Source organism: Pelmatolapia mariae, linkage group LG16_19, assembly GCF_036321145.2.
Source record: "Pelmatolapia mariae isolate MD_Pm_ZW linkage group LG16_19, Pm_UMD_F_2, whole genome shotgun sequence".
NCBI lineage: Eukaryota > Metazoa > Chordata > Actinopteri > Cichliformes > Cichlidae > Pelmatolapia > Pelmatolapia mariae.
This window is the reverse complement of record NC_086241.1, coordinates 46758776-46776026: the sequence shown is the minus strand read 5'-3', so window position 1 is coordinate 46776026 and position 17251 is coordinate 46758776. Positions and strand designations below refer to the sequence as shown.

At 39.9% G+C, this 17251-nt stretch overlaps 2 protein-coding genes across 2 annotated transcripts; both read right to left on the bottom strand.

Moving 5' to 3' along the window:
* Positions 1-3310: 3310 nt before the first annotated feature.
* emx1 (empty spiracles homeobox 1) lies at positions 3311-8053 on the bottom strand. The gene is made up of 3 exons (XM_063499654.1): positions 7702-8053; positions 5847-6031; positions 3311-3478 (listed from the first exon to the last, which is right to left on the bottom strand). The coding sequence occupies exons 1-3, from the start codon at positions 8051-8053 to the stop codon at positions 3311-3313; spliced, it is 705 nt and encodes a 234-aa protein (XP_063355724.1).
* A 7862-nt stretch (positions 8054-15915) lies between these two features.
* noto (notochord homeobox) lies at positions 15916-16926 on the bottom strand. Its single transcript, XM_063496695.1, has 3 exons — positions 16539-16926; positions 16241-16428; positions 15916-16122 (listed from the first exon to the last, which is right to left on the bottom strand). The coding sequence occupies exons 1-3, from the start codon at positions 16924-16926 to the stop codon at positions 15916-15918; spliced, it is 783 nt and encodes a 260-aa protein (XP_063352765.1).
* Between the last annotated feature and the right edge of the window lie 325 nt (positions 16927-17251).

Below are 17251 nucleotides of genomic sequence, written 5' to 3'. Positions count from 1 at the left end.
TTAAGATGGTTTGCTGTGATGTGTGTGATTAGTATGTTTGCCCGGTTGCTGAGGGAACACAGCACAGTAGGCTGCACTCCAGCGTAATTCAACAAGAAGCCACATGCAGGATCAGTGGAGGTTGCTGGGTGTGAGTTATGGCACACAACCAGGGTGAGATGAGTAAATGGAAACAAAACCCCATTCATAACGACGCACATCTTTCACCAAGTTATTGTCATCAGATTTAGTTCTGGCCTGTTAACTGTAATGTCATCTGACGTTACAAAAGACCATGTTGTAGCTTTTGAGCTAGTAATTTAAATTGTAATCCACAGTGGATTTATCAGCATCTGTCTGATTAATCCAGACGGGGGCGGGGTGTGGTTGGGTATCAATTGTGTGTCTCTTGTAGGTGAGTATATGAAACCTTTGAGCAAGATTGTAAACTGGTAATCAAAAGTTATTGGGTTTTTTTTAACAGAACTTGAACGATATTGATATTTGTTGGCTGATATTTGCATATCATAAAGCTGTGGAAAACATATGTTGCAGAAAATGCCATGATTTTTTTATTATTATTATTTTTTAAGAAGGCCACAATTCATTAAAATCATGTGATTTGAGAAATTGTGCCATAGTTTGTCCAGCAGAGTGGCTCCACCGCCATAGCTTATCCAACAAGACGTTTATAATGCAGGATCAAGGCGTCCCATCACCGGAAGCTGCTTACTAGATTTGTAATATCTCACTGAAATTCAGTAAATTTATTTTATTTTTATTTTTTATTTAACATTAAAATAAAAACAATAAAATAGCCATAAAATAACAAAAATAAAAATTGCTTAACGTGGTTATGGTGATATACTGCATTTATTTATTTCTAATTACATCCAATAAATCTATGTTGAATAATATTTTTCAGCCAACAAATGTTTTTCAGCGTCATCTCTAAAGGTGCTGTGGGTTGTGCCCTATAATTTCAGTTTTTCAGCTATACTTTAAACTCCACGTAAATGCTACCAGGGCATAGTTAGCAGCATTCTTTTCGTAATTAGACGTGTAATTCTGTGTGTGCGTTGCACTGCATGATTTATCACTCAACGAGGAATTTTAAAGCCAGTGTAATTTGTACTTTTTGCTGAGAAAACAGAAGGCTGCAATCATCCCCCAGAAAACAAGTAATGAGAAAATCCTGATTAAACCCACAGTGATTCGGTCGAGTTTTCTAACACCTTTGCAGCAACAGCAGCAGCAGCAGCAGCTCCTAACCCTACACGTCTGGATAGACACTTGTTATTCACGCTGGTTTCCTGCTCTCATCCTAAACTCTCCCCTCTGCTGACTAAGGCGACAGGAGACCGGGCGTTTAGGGAGATGAGTTTGATTTTTGCCTTTAATTGTTTTCCTAACAGACGACTAAGAGGTGCAGCTCGCGTTAATTGCACTGACCTTATAGCTAATCAAGATGTGATTGGGCTTAAGCAACCCGCTCACCGTCAAGACAGCTTTTAGTGTCAGTGAGCTACTGTACTGTTTAAAAATAAGCCCATTTGATTGTGTTTATTTAGATGATGAGAAATGGTCAATGTCTCTTACAATGTATTTGCACCTGCAGTGAGTATAGGATATCCTGGAACTCAAAACAAAACATATGGCCCCTTTACACCTCCAGATGTCTGATGTATTGTGCACCATTGTTAAAAAAAAACAAGAAAAAAAGTGAGCACTACTGCAGTGCATTTTACTCCTACATCTCCATGCCTCTTGGCTTACAAAACAAGTCATCAGGGTCAGCCGTCAGGGCTCATCTCTAAAGCCTCGGGGTCATTAGGCAGAGGCTCCTTCCGTTCCATTTGACAGGTGATTACTGTGGCAGTTGGTGAAAAGGCTTCTGCACAATACCAACTACTTTCCCTCCTTTTTTTTCCCAGGAGTTTCAGCCTCTGGATGGGAATGATTTCTGTGCTATTTCTGCTGGAATTCAGAGGAAATACAGACTGATGGCTAACACACCTGACACCTGTGCAGCTGTCCGGCAACATTCCTGACACATCGATCTCAAAGAGAAACCACCTTAAAGGGATGTTGGATTGCACCACCCACCTAAGCAGCAATTAAAACTTCTGAAAGTGTCAGATTTGCTGCAGCTTACAGCAAAAAAACAGTAAAATCCTTCATTTGTGCTCCAGTATTGCCGGGTTTTCATTCCCATCACTTGCATGCATCTTGAGTTTGAAAGTAAGACGTAATAAATCAAATCTGCAACTGCAATGGCTGTAATGGAATGTAATCTTGCAGTATCTGAAGTTTAAAAAGAAAACACTTGAGTTACACACACACAAAAAAATGGCGTATCCCATCAGAGAAATAATTTTTACTTTTATTTCTAAAACATCTTTCTGTAATTACACGTTCCGCTCGCACAACTGTGTTCCGGTCATATTACTTTTTTGTACTACACACAGTGCTGGATGAAATCTGCACACATTCACGATCACAAATGTGCCATGGCAGAAGAAACACGAAGCTGTGAACTTGTACTATGCAGCTCAAGTTAACCCGAACACCAGAGGTCTCTGCAGCTTCTCATCTGTCCCAGAGTCATGCACAGCTGGCCAAGAGTCACATTACTGTGAAGAATCTTCATTAGGAGGTGTAACAAAGCGCCGAGATGGCTTTGAAGGCGTGAAAGTTGGAATAAAATCATGCAGGATCTTTTAATCTTCTTTTGATGCGTGCTCCTTTACGTTATTTTTTTTTTGTTGTTTGTTTCTCCCCAGTGCGTCCTCTGACTCACCGGGTGGATTCGTAGTGTGGATCATCTCCTTCTTGTAAGTGAGGAGAAATTTAAATTAACTTGGTACACAGGTGGTGGAGTAGGGTGAGCGATGAAGTGTTAATGACCTAAGCAAGTGGTAACCCCCCCCCCCCCAAAAAAAAAACAGCTTTCATGAAACACGTAACCTTCACTGGTCTATGTACAATTTAAAAAAAACAAAACAACAAAAACACCATGGTAGAGGGTGTCATGTCTCTTCATGTTTGGCTGTCACACAACCAAAATGATCAAATGATGACAGAATCTCTCCTCATCCAGAGACAATCAGAAGAGATTTCATTAAATAAGATGCCCCCCACCCTTCCCAGTGTCACAGAGTATAGCACCTTGATGAAGAGATGAGCAGTGATCACATATTAAGTCCTCGAGTCTTCCTCTAATGTGTCTAATTATACTTAATAATATTACATAATAAATAGTATTGGTCCTCTGATGCGTCACAAGCGGACGCAGGGATAGGGCAGCATTGTCAGAGGCTGGACCGCAGATTTAGTCCTCTGAGGTCACGTCAATGTCCTCGGAGCTGGTCTGCTTAGTGGCGATGCGCCATCTGTTGATGTGGTGGTTCCCCTTCTTCTTCTGCTGGCTGTCTGGTCCCTCCTCCTCCAGCTTCTGTCGCTTGTACTTGGTCCTCCTGTTCTGGAACCACACCTTCACCTGGATAGAGAAAAGCACTCAGTGCGTGACCCGAGCATAAAGGAAAAGACTTAACATCTGTTTAGATGCACATTTTGAGTTTCCCAACGCACAAACAGCTAATAAGATAAATGATGGCCATGTTGTGGTTTTGTTGATCTAAAAAAGGCACAATAATTACTCTAAATCAGTCCTTCATTTCACAGCCTCGCTCCGGCTTCTCAGCTGTAAGAAGCTCCTTTCTCTCTTTCTTTATAATACTACAAAGTATGTGCTTTGGCAAACTGTGTTTCTGACTTGTATTGGAGAAATGCAGTAAGGGAAATAAAATAAAGCAATGCAGTTTATTCTGTTTAGCAAACAAGAGGGGAAACAGAAATGCACATAAAGACTTAATGACTAAGGATGGCATAAAATGCGGGAAATATCAAGCTTAAAAGCTTCCAGACGGTTGCTGCTGTGACCTTGTAATATGAACCTGTCTGACTAACCTGTATGTAGTTAGAGTACTACACACTCACACTTACATTACTTTTCTTTTATCTTTACTTTGCTCGGCTTTGGTGTAATTCTTGTTTTCAGAGCAAACGCTTACAGATCCTTGGTACAGTGCAGTAATTTGTGAATGACCTGTTTAGCTAAAGGGGTGGAGGGTGAGCATGTGTAGCTGTATTATATACATTATAGTATATTACAGTATTTCATGCTTATTTCATGACTACAGTGACTTGATTAATCTTATCCAAATTTTCTAACTTTAAGAGAAACTGATGACATGGGCCTTGCTAACACCCATGTAGATGCTATCGTTTAATCTTGCTGATCCAATAAAGTGAGTTTATTAGTATTCGTTTGACAGTCTTTAAAATTTGCATAATTCAATTGCTGCTTAATTGCAAGCCGCGTTATTGACTGACACAAACCAGAAACTTGCAAGCAGAATATATTCACACTGCTGACTGAGGAAATATCTTTTAATCTTACCTATTAGGCAGCCTAATTGACACCCACAGAGTGTGGACTCATTAAACTTAAGCATCAATAATATTTACCACAGCTTACGGTAGAGCATACATGAGTGAAATGCCTTTGAGAGACTCTGTTTGCAAAATGTGGGTCAGGTAAATGTTAAAAAAATTCAAGTGCATAGGCCTACAGATATGTCATGTAAGATAAATTCAGTTAATTATTGTTAATTTAAATTTCTAATGTATCCATTATTGAAATTAGAATAACAAGAAGAAAATATTTGTATATTTATCATCTCTGTCTCTGAAACATAGTGATCAAGTCAGGAACTTTGGTTTCATTTTGGACTTTAATTCTCTGTTTTTCATTATGTTAACAGGTTCACAAGAACTGTTTTTTTCTTTCTGACACTTAAATATATATTTTAAAAGTTTGAAAATACTTATATCAAACTGCTTGATGCATACATATCAAGAGTGCTGTAATGCTCCATTTGAAGGATCATCCAAACTATCAGTAGGCTTCAGCTTGTCCAGAATGCAGCAGAGTCCTTATAAATACGCAGAAATTTGAACATATTAAAGTCTCCCAGCTCAGTACAGAATCATCGTTAAAATCCTATTAATTCAGAAAGCTCCAAAAGCTTTAAATCTAAATAAATCTCTGACTTGCTCACTGTCGATTAAACCTCTCAGGTCATCAGGTGCAGATCTTTTAACTGTTCCCAGAATTAGATCAAAGTGTGCTGAGAATGCTCTCAGCTACCCGGGTCCTGTTCTTAGGAACAAGCTGCCCTGAGGTCAGTCAGAGCTCTGTCCACAATCAAAGACAAACTTCAAACTTTATCATTCTTGCAGCTCTGCACTTAATAACAGTGTGTGTTACCTTGTACGTGTGTGTTGTGTTTTATATCTTTGTAAAGATTGTTGTGTTATTTTTACTGCCTGAAGGCACAGTAGACCTACATGGGTTTTTATGTTTTTATCTTTCATGTTAAACACATTGAGTTTACTTTTAATAAAATGTGCTATACAAATAAAATTGCCATAAACTATTATAATTGAATCTGGTTTTCTGCAATACAGTGCATTCATTCAAATAAATGTACTCTAACAACTAAACAGACGAATAAAAACGTATAATATAATATATAAAAAATAGTTGCCTACGTAAGAAAATAAATACAAATTATTTTTGTAAAATATTTTTTATTATTCTGTTGTTGCTGTTTGTTTTAATGTCGTTGCTTGGGCTTTAAAATATTGGAGCTATTTTAGCTGTAGCTATGTGTGGATAACGTTATAGAGGTGTCCAGAACTAGCCAAATGCTAGTAATAGTTTATTAGCAGTAATACAATTGACGATAAAATTAAATTACGTTAGCAATCAATTTAAACAAGCAAACGTTAGCTTAACCTACCTGCGTTTCAGATAAACTCAGGCTGTTGGCCAGTTGTTTCCTCTCGGCTCCGACCACATAGTGGTTCTTCTCGAAGGCTCTTTCCAGCCGGAGGAGCTGGGAGGGAGAGAAGGCCGTCCGGATGCGTTTGGGTTTTCTCGCGAAAGGGCCGTGGAGGAGCAGGCTGTCCTGGGACACATCGTTACCTGACAGCGAAGCCAACGAAACGGTAACGTCAGTAATGGAAAAAGTTCATTCTTATTTTATTTTCCCGAGAAAAAAACAAAATAAGTTATAATGGTTAACTTATTGCTATTTTTATTAATAAAATAAAATCGACATTTGAAAAAAAGAAGTGTATTAATACAAAGCACGATAACAAAATGCCGTTTTGCAGAATCATGCTATTTATTAGGCCCGTTTGAACGTGGCATTGTAAACTGTCCAAACCTGACAAAAAACACAATAAATTCATTATCTGGTAAACTCATTAAAGACAGTTTTGCCCTATAACGCAGTTATAGGCTGAATGACTTTACGCACATATTAAAAATAAATAAATCGTGACAAAAATCATGATCAGACATTTATAGTTAAATAAGAAACTACATGGCTACACATTCGGAATAGAGTCATAAAATAACACATCATAACACATCGTAATATATATATAAAATATTTATGTGACTACAGCTAAATATATAAAATGCGTCTTGTCAGCAAAAGTTATTGTCTTTAGTCTGATCTATTTTGCATTATTTAGGGTATAAGAGGTGAAACTGAAAATATTTTTGAGAATTTTTTTTATGGTCAATATTTCTCAGAGTTATTTTTTGGTGCAAACTGTTTTATTTAAAATAAATGGGGTTTTTTTGTTTTTTTTTACATTTACAAATTCTGTTAAATGTCCCATATTACCCAGTTACATCCAGTAAGGGTAATGTATGTATTAATTAGCCTATGGTATAATTATGATACAGATATTTGATTTATTTAGTTGTTTTTGTTTTGTTTTTAAATTAAAGGGCCCTTGATGGGTTTGCAACATTGCTTCCCCCCCCCCCCCCAAAAAAATGACATTTTCTGTCCAGACAATTATGTAATTAAAAATGATTGAATGAATAAAAAGCTGTAGATTATTTTTCATGTCTTACTAATAACAGGTCTTAGTGCTGTATAGTTATTGGAGGGTAGGTGTGGCTGAGGTTTGTCACCACAAGCTGTGTTCAAAGCCTCTCTGCATCAGATTTTTATTCCGCATCCCTCCCCTCACGGTGAAATTATTATGGTAGATTTGATCTATTTTGCCTCCGTAGACTGGCTTTTGTGCAAGATTTTTTAATTAAATGAAAAAAACTGTAGCCTCACCTAAGGCGAATTTTATTGTATGTGGGGAAAAAACACAACACGGGTGCTTATCTTCTCCTCCTGTGGTTTTCCGAGAGTAGCTGCAGGGCAAACGAGAGTGGGAAACATGAGAGGAGCCCAACAAGCCTGCTGCAAGCTGTCAGTGGTCTTGTGGATTGTGATATCTGCGGCTACAGTTTATTGTTCGACTAAAAATGCTTTTGAAATCTACAGTCATATTGTTGAAAAAAAAAATCCCGCACAAAGATATTTTGTTTACTATGGAAACCACGTGTTATGCACACACTTATTTTATTAGTTTAATCACCTCCACCTACTTGATTCACCATTTTACGCACAGAATAACGCATTGTTTCATTCTAGGCTAAGAATTCTGGCCTTTATAGCCCAACAGTGGACCTCAAAATACGCACACATCTGCAAGTCTTTAAGCGAAATAATAATTTAAAAAACTTTTATTAGTATTATTATTATATTATTATGTTTTGCATTCGCATTTTTCGCGTACCTTGAAATCTGTGTCCAAAAAATCTGTTCCGTAACACCCAGGGGTAAAAGTTGAGCGGGTCTCGGTGTTGCGTCCCAAAGAAGTGCGGATGCTGTAGGTGGGATCCTCCGAGCTGGTGAGGAGCCACGGTGAGTGAGGGGTGGTTCATCGTCTCCGGGAACACCAGGTCCGGGCTCTGGTAGAGGGACCTGGCCGGTGGTGGAGCCTGGTAACTGTTCATTAAGGCATCTGTCGTCGGGTTGGAGTAACTTAAAGCCGTCGGGCGGATGGGATCCTCTGCCGTTAGAGGGTTCTCTTTAGCGACCAGAGACTCTATCGTGAAGCAGCGCTTGCCTGCAGACGAAAACATCATCTCTCGGTAGAAAGGGAAACCAAAAAGAACGCGATCAGCCTTTATTATTTTTCCTCCTTCCTCTTGCTGTAAAGGGAAAAAAAGAAGCCCACTCTCAGAGAAGCATCATGACCAAGGATGGTGGGGGTGTTGGGGGGAGGGTGGGTGAAGGGTTTGTCTACACGAGCTCTAAGATGCTGCTAGAAAACTCAACAGTGCTGCAAATTGTCCTGATTCACGGAGCCCGTGCGCGCTCGGAGGGTTTCTGCGCGCAAATGCGCACCAAGAAAAGCGCCCGAAACCTTCCATGTGGCTTGACGTTGCGCGGAAAGAGGGAGCTGATTGGACCAGAGCACCTGCCAATAGGTCTCCTCAAGTACCTGCTCCGTAGGTCACACAAGACCGGGCAGCTTAGTTACAGGGGCACGCTGAGAAAAACTAGCATGCTCCAATTAATGGGTCATTGCATGTCGCGTTCAGCTTTAATGTCAAGTTTTTCTAAAGGAGGGAAAAAAAACTAGTCCGCCTGCGGGAGTGAGAAGGTCGCACTCGTCCCAGAGCAGATTCATCCAGTTCAGGAATTCTCATAGTGTCAGTATTTGACTGACGCTCGTTAAGAAGTTTAAAAAAAATAAGAAGCTGACTCAGTGAGACACTTTGGATCTTTCACCTTTAACTTAACGTTTAGGCTCTCTTTCAACTCTCATTACAAACACACGCACACACAAGAACAAAATTAGATTTATATTATGAGATTTATGTGCCTCTCAGAATAAGACAATACAAAGTTTTACCTTCAAATCCGCTTATTTTTCTTTTATTGAGGTTATTATTATTACTACAGTCGAAACTCCACGGCTGTCTTTCATGTTTTTATGTGATCTTCATAATATTTAAAAAACAAACAAACCCAACAACAACAACATGAATCAGTGAAGAATGCTGTTGATTCTGGTGAGTCAGACTCCCCACAGCAGAGCATCCTTTCTCTCTACAATGTGAGGTGTGCCGCTGATTGTTTTGTTTTGTTTTGTTTTTAAATCAAATTTTCCGTGGATTTTAAATGTTTCTCAATCGGTGCAATAATAAGTGCACGTTCGACTTAATAGCTCCGGTTAAAAAAGGAGAAAAAGCAAGAAATAATATTTGTTACAGGTGTTATTTTTAGTTTTAGTTTATAGTTTTTTTCCTGTGTAAAATTTAAATGTAGTCAAGCAAACGTTTTTAAATTTGGTCGAATCAGATCGAAGCATCTTTCAGGTCACAACGTGTATTTTTATTTTTTAACGGTGTGCTCGCGTTTTATGTTACAAATTGAGCTCATTTATTATTATTATTATTACTTTTTATTGTAAGCACATAACGGCGTAATTAATTCGCCTCGTGGTTTTTTTTAATATATATTTTTAAGAAAACGTCTGTGAGTTTGTCCTCTGTGAGGACAGTTTAGCAGGAGAAAGAAAGCCTGTTTGTCATTACTAGAGCTGCTCCCTCGGCGCTCAGCTTCCATTGCGCGCTAACCAAGTTAATAATTGTCCTCTTAATATGCTCCTTCGCGTTGGGGTTGCATTAGAAAATCATTACCGATGGAAATTATGAGGTAAAACAAGCTGTTGATTAGGCTTTTAGAGCTAAAGGCTCCTAAAGACAGCAATCGGTTCTGGGAATGGGTCATTGTTCGAAAAGCTTAATATGGGGCTGTTCCTTGAACACTTCCATTTCTTTTAGTTATAGTAATTACACGGTGAGGATTGTGGCGACGCATAAATGCTATTCAGTCATTTTAAAATTCATTCTTGGTGGATCATAAATTTCTAATACAGTTTGCCAGGAAATCATCCACATCTGTGGCATAACTATAAGTTTCTATTGAAAGGTCTGCCGCGAAATAGCTATAAAATTAAACCCTGGAGTTTTTTTAACACTTTAAATTTAACCTTCACAAGTATTTTAGTCGTATAGGTCAGCGGTAAGTTCCATAAGCCTATAGTGGTGGAGAATGTAAGGAGAGATAATAGGAACAAGGAAACAGCGCAGATGAATACACCGCCTTTATAGGGAAACGTTTCAGGAATCAGTCACGCAGCTCAGTTCTCTATCTAAACAGTCCAGACGGAGCATCAGAAGCAGGAACTTGAAGGATGGCTGAGTCGGTTAAAAATGCCGCCTTGAGTTTAATGATGAAACCCTGTGGGCCTTTACGCGCTGACCCTGATCGCGGCTGGTTAATAGATGATCAAATCGCTCTGCTGTAACAAAAAACAAAGGAAAGCGCTCTAACCTTGTTCCGTACCTGTTGTTGATTTCACCCCCGAGGCCCCCTTATTACTCAGAGTCTGACCAAAGTGATCTTCAGGAATAGTGCACTGACTGTTTTAATGGATTGTTTTCCTTAAAGCTTTTATAGTGACATTTCTATGTAGCAGCTGCAACAATCTGAAACCTTTTCGAGATCTTAATTCTCATTTAGTGCTTTAAGAATCAAATAAAACGAGATAAATGACAACTCTTTAAAGCACCCAACACACGTATGAATATGTCCAGTGTGACCAGAGGAAAAAAATCATTGCACATTTTGTGTATTAAGAAAACCTAGAAGAGAGATCGGAGATGTTCCAAGATTCAGTTAGCCTGCAGGAGCTAGAAATAACCGGAGGGAAGAGTGGGGGGGAAAAACCCCTTACGGTAAACCCTAAACAGCCTGCTTTTATCCATAACTTAAAATAAATTTGTATCTTATAATTTTAAATGTTAATCAACTGATATGAAGTGGACAACAACAGCAACAACAAAAGCAATAATAATAATAATAATAATAATAATAATAAATTTTAAACTGTTCAGTTCCTCACAGTCAAAAAAGGAAACAACTGTGAGGAGTGACGGCAGTTTAGATTAGTGCTGTCCTCTAGTGGCGGAAGATTGAAATGCTCTTACAGCTCACTGAAAAACACCGACTTTTGTGTCAATGCTGCCATCTAGCGGTTGAGGTGAGGAACGGTAAGGCTGTAAGGATTTTGAGTTTATCCGCAGAGATCAAAGGGAAGTTGTGACCTCAGCGGTTCCAGGTTGGCGAGGGGCTTCACGAGGGCTTGTAAGTTGGAGAACAAGAAGTTTAAGTTTTAACTGATGCATATTATTTTTTTTTATGAAACTTAATGAAATTACTTGTGAATTAAAAGGAAATAACTAAATAAATATTGGGATATTCAGCTTTTGGGGCTGTGTGACAAAGATCAGCACCGTGTGTTGTCTGGTCGTTCTCTGATCAAAGCCATGAGATCAAATCAGTCCGCAGACCGCCTCGGTCCCTTCCTCCGTTCATTAATAAACTAATTGGCCATTTTGTTTCGCATTAGCGTTGTGTGTTCAGCTAATCTCTTCCACTTAAATACTTGGGAAATTTCACCCCATTATAACGAGATGAGAAAAGTAGCACGTAGCTGCGTTTGTGGCACCTGCATAAGAAGTGCGGTCGTTTGGCCACCTGTACGGGCCCCGCTCTTCCACCGGCTCCCCTCCTCAGCATAAACAAACATCCCACTTTGAACACGGCCTGGGGAAAAAAATAATGGGATGGGAAATGCATTAGTGTTAAGATTATATGTTTGAAATCTCAGTTTGGGACGTCAGATACAATACAATTAAAATATGACAATTAATTGATGAAAGGTTTTGCTGTCGAACGTAAAAGTATCCAGCGGTCTTTCTGTTTTAGCCTGCAGCTTGTTTAATGGCGTCCTCCGTCGCTGTATACAATGTTAACAGGAACTGCTGTTTCCTGGCAAAGAAAAGAAGCAGTTTGTTCTCCGAGCATGAGCCCCTCTTGTCCGTGCCCGTGTCAGAAGTCATTGTGCATCTCAAATGCGAGCCTTTCACGTCGAGACAAAGCCCTGCCTCTACTTCAAACGCTTGTAATGAAAGCTAATGACTATTAGATGGAGTAGAGTGGCCCCTACCTCTGCAAATAAAATGCAAAGAGGGATTCCCCCCTTTACGATCGCCTGCTCTAAAACGCATGTTGGTTAAAGCTTGAGTGCGCTCTCCCCATTGAGGCTGCAGGTCGTTGAATTCCATGAGAACTTTCACACCTCCTCAAAGCTGCATTACAATCTGAAGCTGAAGAAGAACTCATGGGAGTCATATGACGAACTGTATTTAAATTTTTTGGTGGGGAGAAACTCAGTAGCCAATTAATTAGGTACACCAGACAATATAAAGCAGCTAGTATAAAACAGGCCTCACTGGTGCAAATAAGGATCATCATTGCCACTAATAATCCTCAAAAAAAAGTGAGGTCAATATACTACTACTACTACTACTAATAATAATAATTATAATAATGCTTTGGCCTTTGATCTGTTCTTGAGGCCAAGAAAGCGACTTGGAGACATCAGCTTCAAATATGAGAAACTCAGATCAGACTCAAATTGACTAATTCATTCTTAAAATTAGGATTTAGTTGCAATTAATTATTCACTGAAACCCTAATATTGATTCTCCCAACATTTTGAGCTTTGAGCAAAGGTAATAGCTTGAAATGTGCACGCTCTAAACACTAAAACCAGCAAAGAGTGGTCTTTTCTCTTGAGCGGGTTATCAAAACAGTTGCTGATGAGTTGTTTCAGATTAACACAGCCCAACAAAGGCACATTGAAGAGACCCGTGTGGATAGACCAAAATTGCCCACTGTGTTTGTGTCGCCAAGACAAATTGTGTAATGTGCTGAAATGCAAAGCTCACGAGAGCAGATGAGAGCGACTAGTCAAGAGACAAGTGAAGATGTTACAGTTTCCTTTCAGAAAAGCCTTCGATTCGGACCCTGCAGAGAGTCTTAAGACGCACAGTCAGCGCTGGCAAGCATCCAGCCGTTAAGGTGCCCTGTGCTAATTGAGACGATGAGCCCGGTGACCCCCACCGCCCCTCCCCTGGACTCTCTCAGTTTTCCCAGGCCTCTGGCTGCTTCTTTCTGTCCCTCAATGGGATTACGTGGAGCTGTGGACAGAGAAGAGGAGAAGGGGGCTCTGATTCCCGGCTGATCACATCAGAAACGGCTCTCTGTGGTTTTACACAAATTCTGCTCCTTCAGCGGTGCTTAAGCCATAATCAGGCCAAACGGGGGCACCAAGAGAGAGCAGGCAGGGGGTGGCGGACAAGAGACAGTGAAAGAGATCAGCTCTGTTAGCGTTTATTAAACTCTTCTCTTTGATACGGTTACCAGCTGTCTTCTCCTTGTCTCCTTGCACTCTGATATTTAGTAGCATGCAGAAGCTGCATGTTGCATATAATGATGCGATGAGAATCCTTTGCAGGATACCTAGAAGTGGTAGTGCCAGTCAGATGTTTGTAGCTGTGGGTGTTTGGACTTTTAAAGCACTTTTAAGAAAGTTAATGTACAATTTTAGAGAACGACTGGATGGTTCGAGTAACAGTATAATTTTAGCACTTACAGATCCGACAGTGAGTGGTTCCCGTTACTCATCCAGTCTGAGAAAGCACTGGTTGAAGTGTTTGTGTATTTATTGATTTATTTTAAGTAATTGGGTCTTATGTATATTATGGTTTTATATTTTTACAAATGTTTTATATACTTATTTATATACATATATATATATATATTTAATGGTTTATACCCTGTGTTGGGGGGGGGGGGGGGGGTGTTGTGTGTGTGTTTCTGTCTTGTTTTTATGGACATGAAGTCTGCCAATAAAGATTGAATTGAATTGAATTGAATTGAATTTAAATTGACAGTTAAATTGATCGGCAGTGAAAGAAGAAAAAGAAATATCTGACTTGATTTTGTTGAACTTTTTGTAGTGAATTAGACAGCTTGAGTGGCCTGTTGGTCAGAAACATATAGTATATTGCATGGGAATGGAAACCTTTATTCTAAAATACATTTTGCATGCAGAAACAAGTGTATCTGTATCTGGAGTTTTTCTGTTGATTGAATATGATTGTGTTTGTATATATAGTTAGTTACTTTGTTAAGGCAATGACTCTCATTGACTTGTGTGTGCTTTTTTCTTCCAAATGTCATGTTTGTGTAATTGTTCTTTGCCTCGGGTAAAATAACGTGAGCATAGAAACTAAATTATAAATTTAAATCATCACTTTCAGCAACCAAATTTGTTACCATAGAAGCAAAGAAGCATAACCCTTCATATAATTAGTTACATCAGGGGTATCAAACATAAGGCTTGGGGGCCCAACTTGGCCCGGCAAAGACTCCAAGCTTGCCTACTGGAGAGCTTTGGAAAATGTGAAGGAGTGCATAGCTTTAGCTAGGAACTTTTAACTGTATTTTTTTATAGGTTTTCCAGCTTTTCCTGTTGATAAAGACACCCTTCCCATTGGTATTCACACTATACCAAAGTAATTCAGTAAAAGATAAACAATTAAATGACAGAAACATTCCTGGTCACATAAAAAAGGGGGAAAAAAAGAAAAGAAAACCTCCCCAGACATTTTTCAGAGAAATAATAAAAACATTATATTTTAGAATTACAGGACAGTCTGGGCAATAAACTACCAAGACTTTTTCTTTCATTTTACTCATTTACCTTGTAATTTCACTTGGCCAACCCACTGAAGATCAAAGTGAGCTGTGTGTGACCTAGAACTAAAATCTATTTGACATCCCTGACTTACACCTTCTGTCGTGCCTGCGACGGTGCATTTGTTAACATGAAATGTGTCATCATATGTTTTTAAGATTAAAGAGGTAGACGCTGCGTGTTCCCATCAGCCTTCTTTGTTTAATGTGATCAACGAGTTTCAAGTGACCACCCCAATTACCTGCTCTGATGGACACATATCCTTTCTACGTGCCGTCTTCTCTTCTGTTCTATCCCTCGTGTCTGCCAGGCAGACAGCATGAGTCCCTTTCCGCCTGGAAGGAAAGATGCTGAGTTTCAATAGAGCAGAGACAGGACACCTGCTGGCGGTGGGTGGGCATGTGGAAGCCCTGTCCACTGAGAAGCAGTGAGAACGGTCGTATTGACCATTTAAACAGATTAAACAGTGAGACCCAGCTCTCTTGCTCCGAGACACAGTGACCCCTACCACCCTGGGTTACAGATATCCCAGCTAATCCCTGAGCTGGTTATTTATTTGCTTAGCTTAAACCAGAGGGGAACCTAGACTTTACATTGGATCGAACCTGGAAGGAAATATCTCCCATCATCATCAGACTTGGCAGAGTGAGATGAGAGGGAAAATGAGCAAAGTCCAGAAAGGCACAAGAATGACATGCTTAGGACACATTAAAGATGAACATTGTGCTGTGTAGCAAAGATGAAAGTTCATTTATTTGTTAAATAAAACTCTGAAATATCTAAATGATGCCTCTGAAAACAGGATTTCAAGTCTTTCTCTAAAATACTAAGTGAACCAGATTTGAAGTTAATGTGCCATTTATTTTTTTAACCCCTCAAACATGAACTCATTTGCTTCTTCATAACTGTGTGATCCCATTTCACTGACAATGAATAATGAACCCCAGCAAACACCCAGCAAATTCACTCAAACTATTAAAAATTTAGATTTGAAGAACATGATGTTATGTCTCTGCTTCCCAAACAAACTTTAAGCTGCTGAGTTTGCTGCTGTTGCCTTAAACTTATAAAATCTCTCTAACTGGATATAAAGGAATGAACAGGACAGGTTTTGGATTCATTTCATAAAATATATTTTCTTAATATTTCAGATATACAAAAACAAACTCATCAAAAGGGCAATAAATGTAGAAAATTAAATAAAAAACTATAAATCTATTAAATATTTTTAGTTGGAGACTATTAGCCTCTTTTCTCAGATATATATATGTACATATATATAAAAAAGTCCTATTTTTTATTGTAGTCAAAAGTCCGGTGGTTGGTTCAGCAGTGCTCATTGGAGTCGTCAGATACGTCAATATCCACATCCGAATCGGTGAACTCTTCATCCTCATCGCCCTCATCTCCGTTCCCTTGAGATCCGGGGCTTTTCGGTGGAGCAGCCAGGCCCAGTTTGGCCAGTTTGGCCTGCTGCTGTTCCAGACTCTGTTTGCGCCACTTGATGCGTCTGTTCTGAAACCAGACTTTGACCTATGGGGGAAAAAAGAAAGAAGACACTTAGAAATCGTACCTTTACATAAGTTGACTAAGTTGTTGAGATGTCTGAAAGAATACCTAAACTATGTGTTTTCCGGTAAGATTTTATTACCTGAGCTTCGGTGAGCTGCAGAGAAGACGCCAGGAGGAATCTCTCCGATCCGACCATGTACTGCTGCCGGGCGAACTCTTTCTCCAGGCGGGATAGCTGCTCGCTGGTGAAGCTGGTGCGCATCCTCTTTGACTTCCCACCTTTCGTTTTGAGCGAATGTAGCCCCATGTTGATTTTGGGCATTGCAGCTGCAGAACAGATGAAACATATAATCACACACACTGGCACGTAAAGGTCTCCGTTTCTACGGACAAACTACTTTTCGGATGTTTTTGTTTGTTTGTTTGTTTGTTTTTACCTTGAGCGTAAAGTGCGCCTCGACACGATGGCTGGTAGGTGAAAGGTGAGTAACAGTAGACGGAATATCCAGGTTGCGTGTGGATCGCTGAGTGTAACACGTTGGGTGAGGAGTAGACCCACGGTGCTGGTCCTATCGGTAAGCCTACGTGTCCGGTAAAAGGCAGAGATGGTGCTGCTGGCTCGTATTTCACTCCGCACTGAGCAGGACTCGTGCGGCCGCTGGTTGTGTCCTCGGGTTTGGCGAGCAAAGCCTCAATAGTGAAAGATTTCCCACTGGGTGGTTTCGACTCGCACTGCCCTCCCTGGTAGTGCGGGTGCAGCGACGCCGGTGCGTAATTACGCACGGAGTATCCATAAGCTCCGATCGGCCCGTTCGGTATCTGCATGCTGACGGTTGTTTAAAATTATTTTATGAAGGTCTCTGCTGAAAAAAAAGTTGCTTCTCCAAGTCCAGCCGGAAGGTGAATGCTGCTCCTCTGCGGAGTGTCTCAATTTATAGTCCAGAGGCGCACGGAGGTGTCAACAGCCCCCCCGCCGGCCCTTTGTCTTTCTAAGTAGCAGATGAGAGAGGCGAACATCCCGGCAAGGTATCCAATTAATTGCTGGAGTAATACAAGCTGGGATTGTCAAACATCCTAACCCTTTGAATGAGCAGCCTTTTGAAGAGGGCTGGGGGGGCTGGGACTCAAGAGATTTGCTAGGGTACAAATT

What these genes read in the sequence shown, in the direction of transcription:
- noto (XM_063496695.1), bottom strand. Translation starts at nt 16,926, where the DNA reads ATGCAGATACCGAACGGGCCGATCGGAGCTTATGGATACTCCGTGCGT. An exon ending in AGGCGCACTTTACGCTCAAG is followed by an intron (nt 16,429 to 16,538) that starts GTAAAAACAAAC and finishes TCTGTTCTGCAG; the next exon opens with CTGCAATGCCCAAAATCAAC. An exon ending in TGCAGCTCACCGAAGCTCAG is followed by an intron (nt 16,123 to 16,240) that starts GTAATAAAATCT and finishes TTTCCCCCATAG; the next exon opens with GTCAAAGTCTGGTTTCAGAA.
- emx1 (XM_063499654.1), bottom strand. Translation starts at nt 8,053, where the DNA reads ATGATGTTTTCGTCTGCAGGCAAGCGCTGCTTCACGATAGAGTCTCTG. An exon ending in TTTTGGACACAGATTTCAAG is followed by an intron (nt 6,032 to 7,701) that starts GTACGCGAAAAA and finishes CTTCGCTGTCAG; the next exon opens with GTAACGATGTGTCCCAGGAC. An exon ending in TGAGTTTATCTGAAACGCAG is followed by an intron (nt 3,479 to 5,846) that starts GTAGGTTAAGCT and finishes TTCTCTATCCAG; the next exon opens with GTGAAGGTGTGGTTCCAGAA.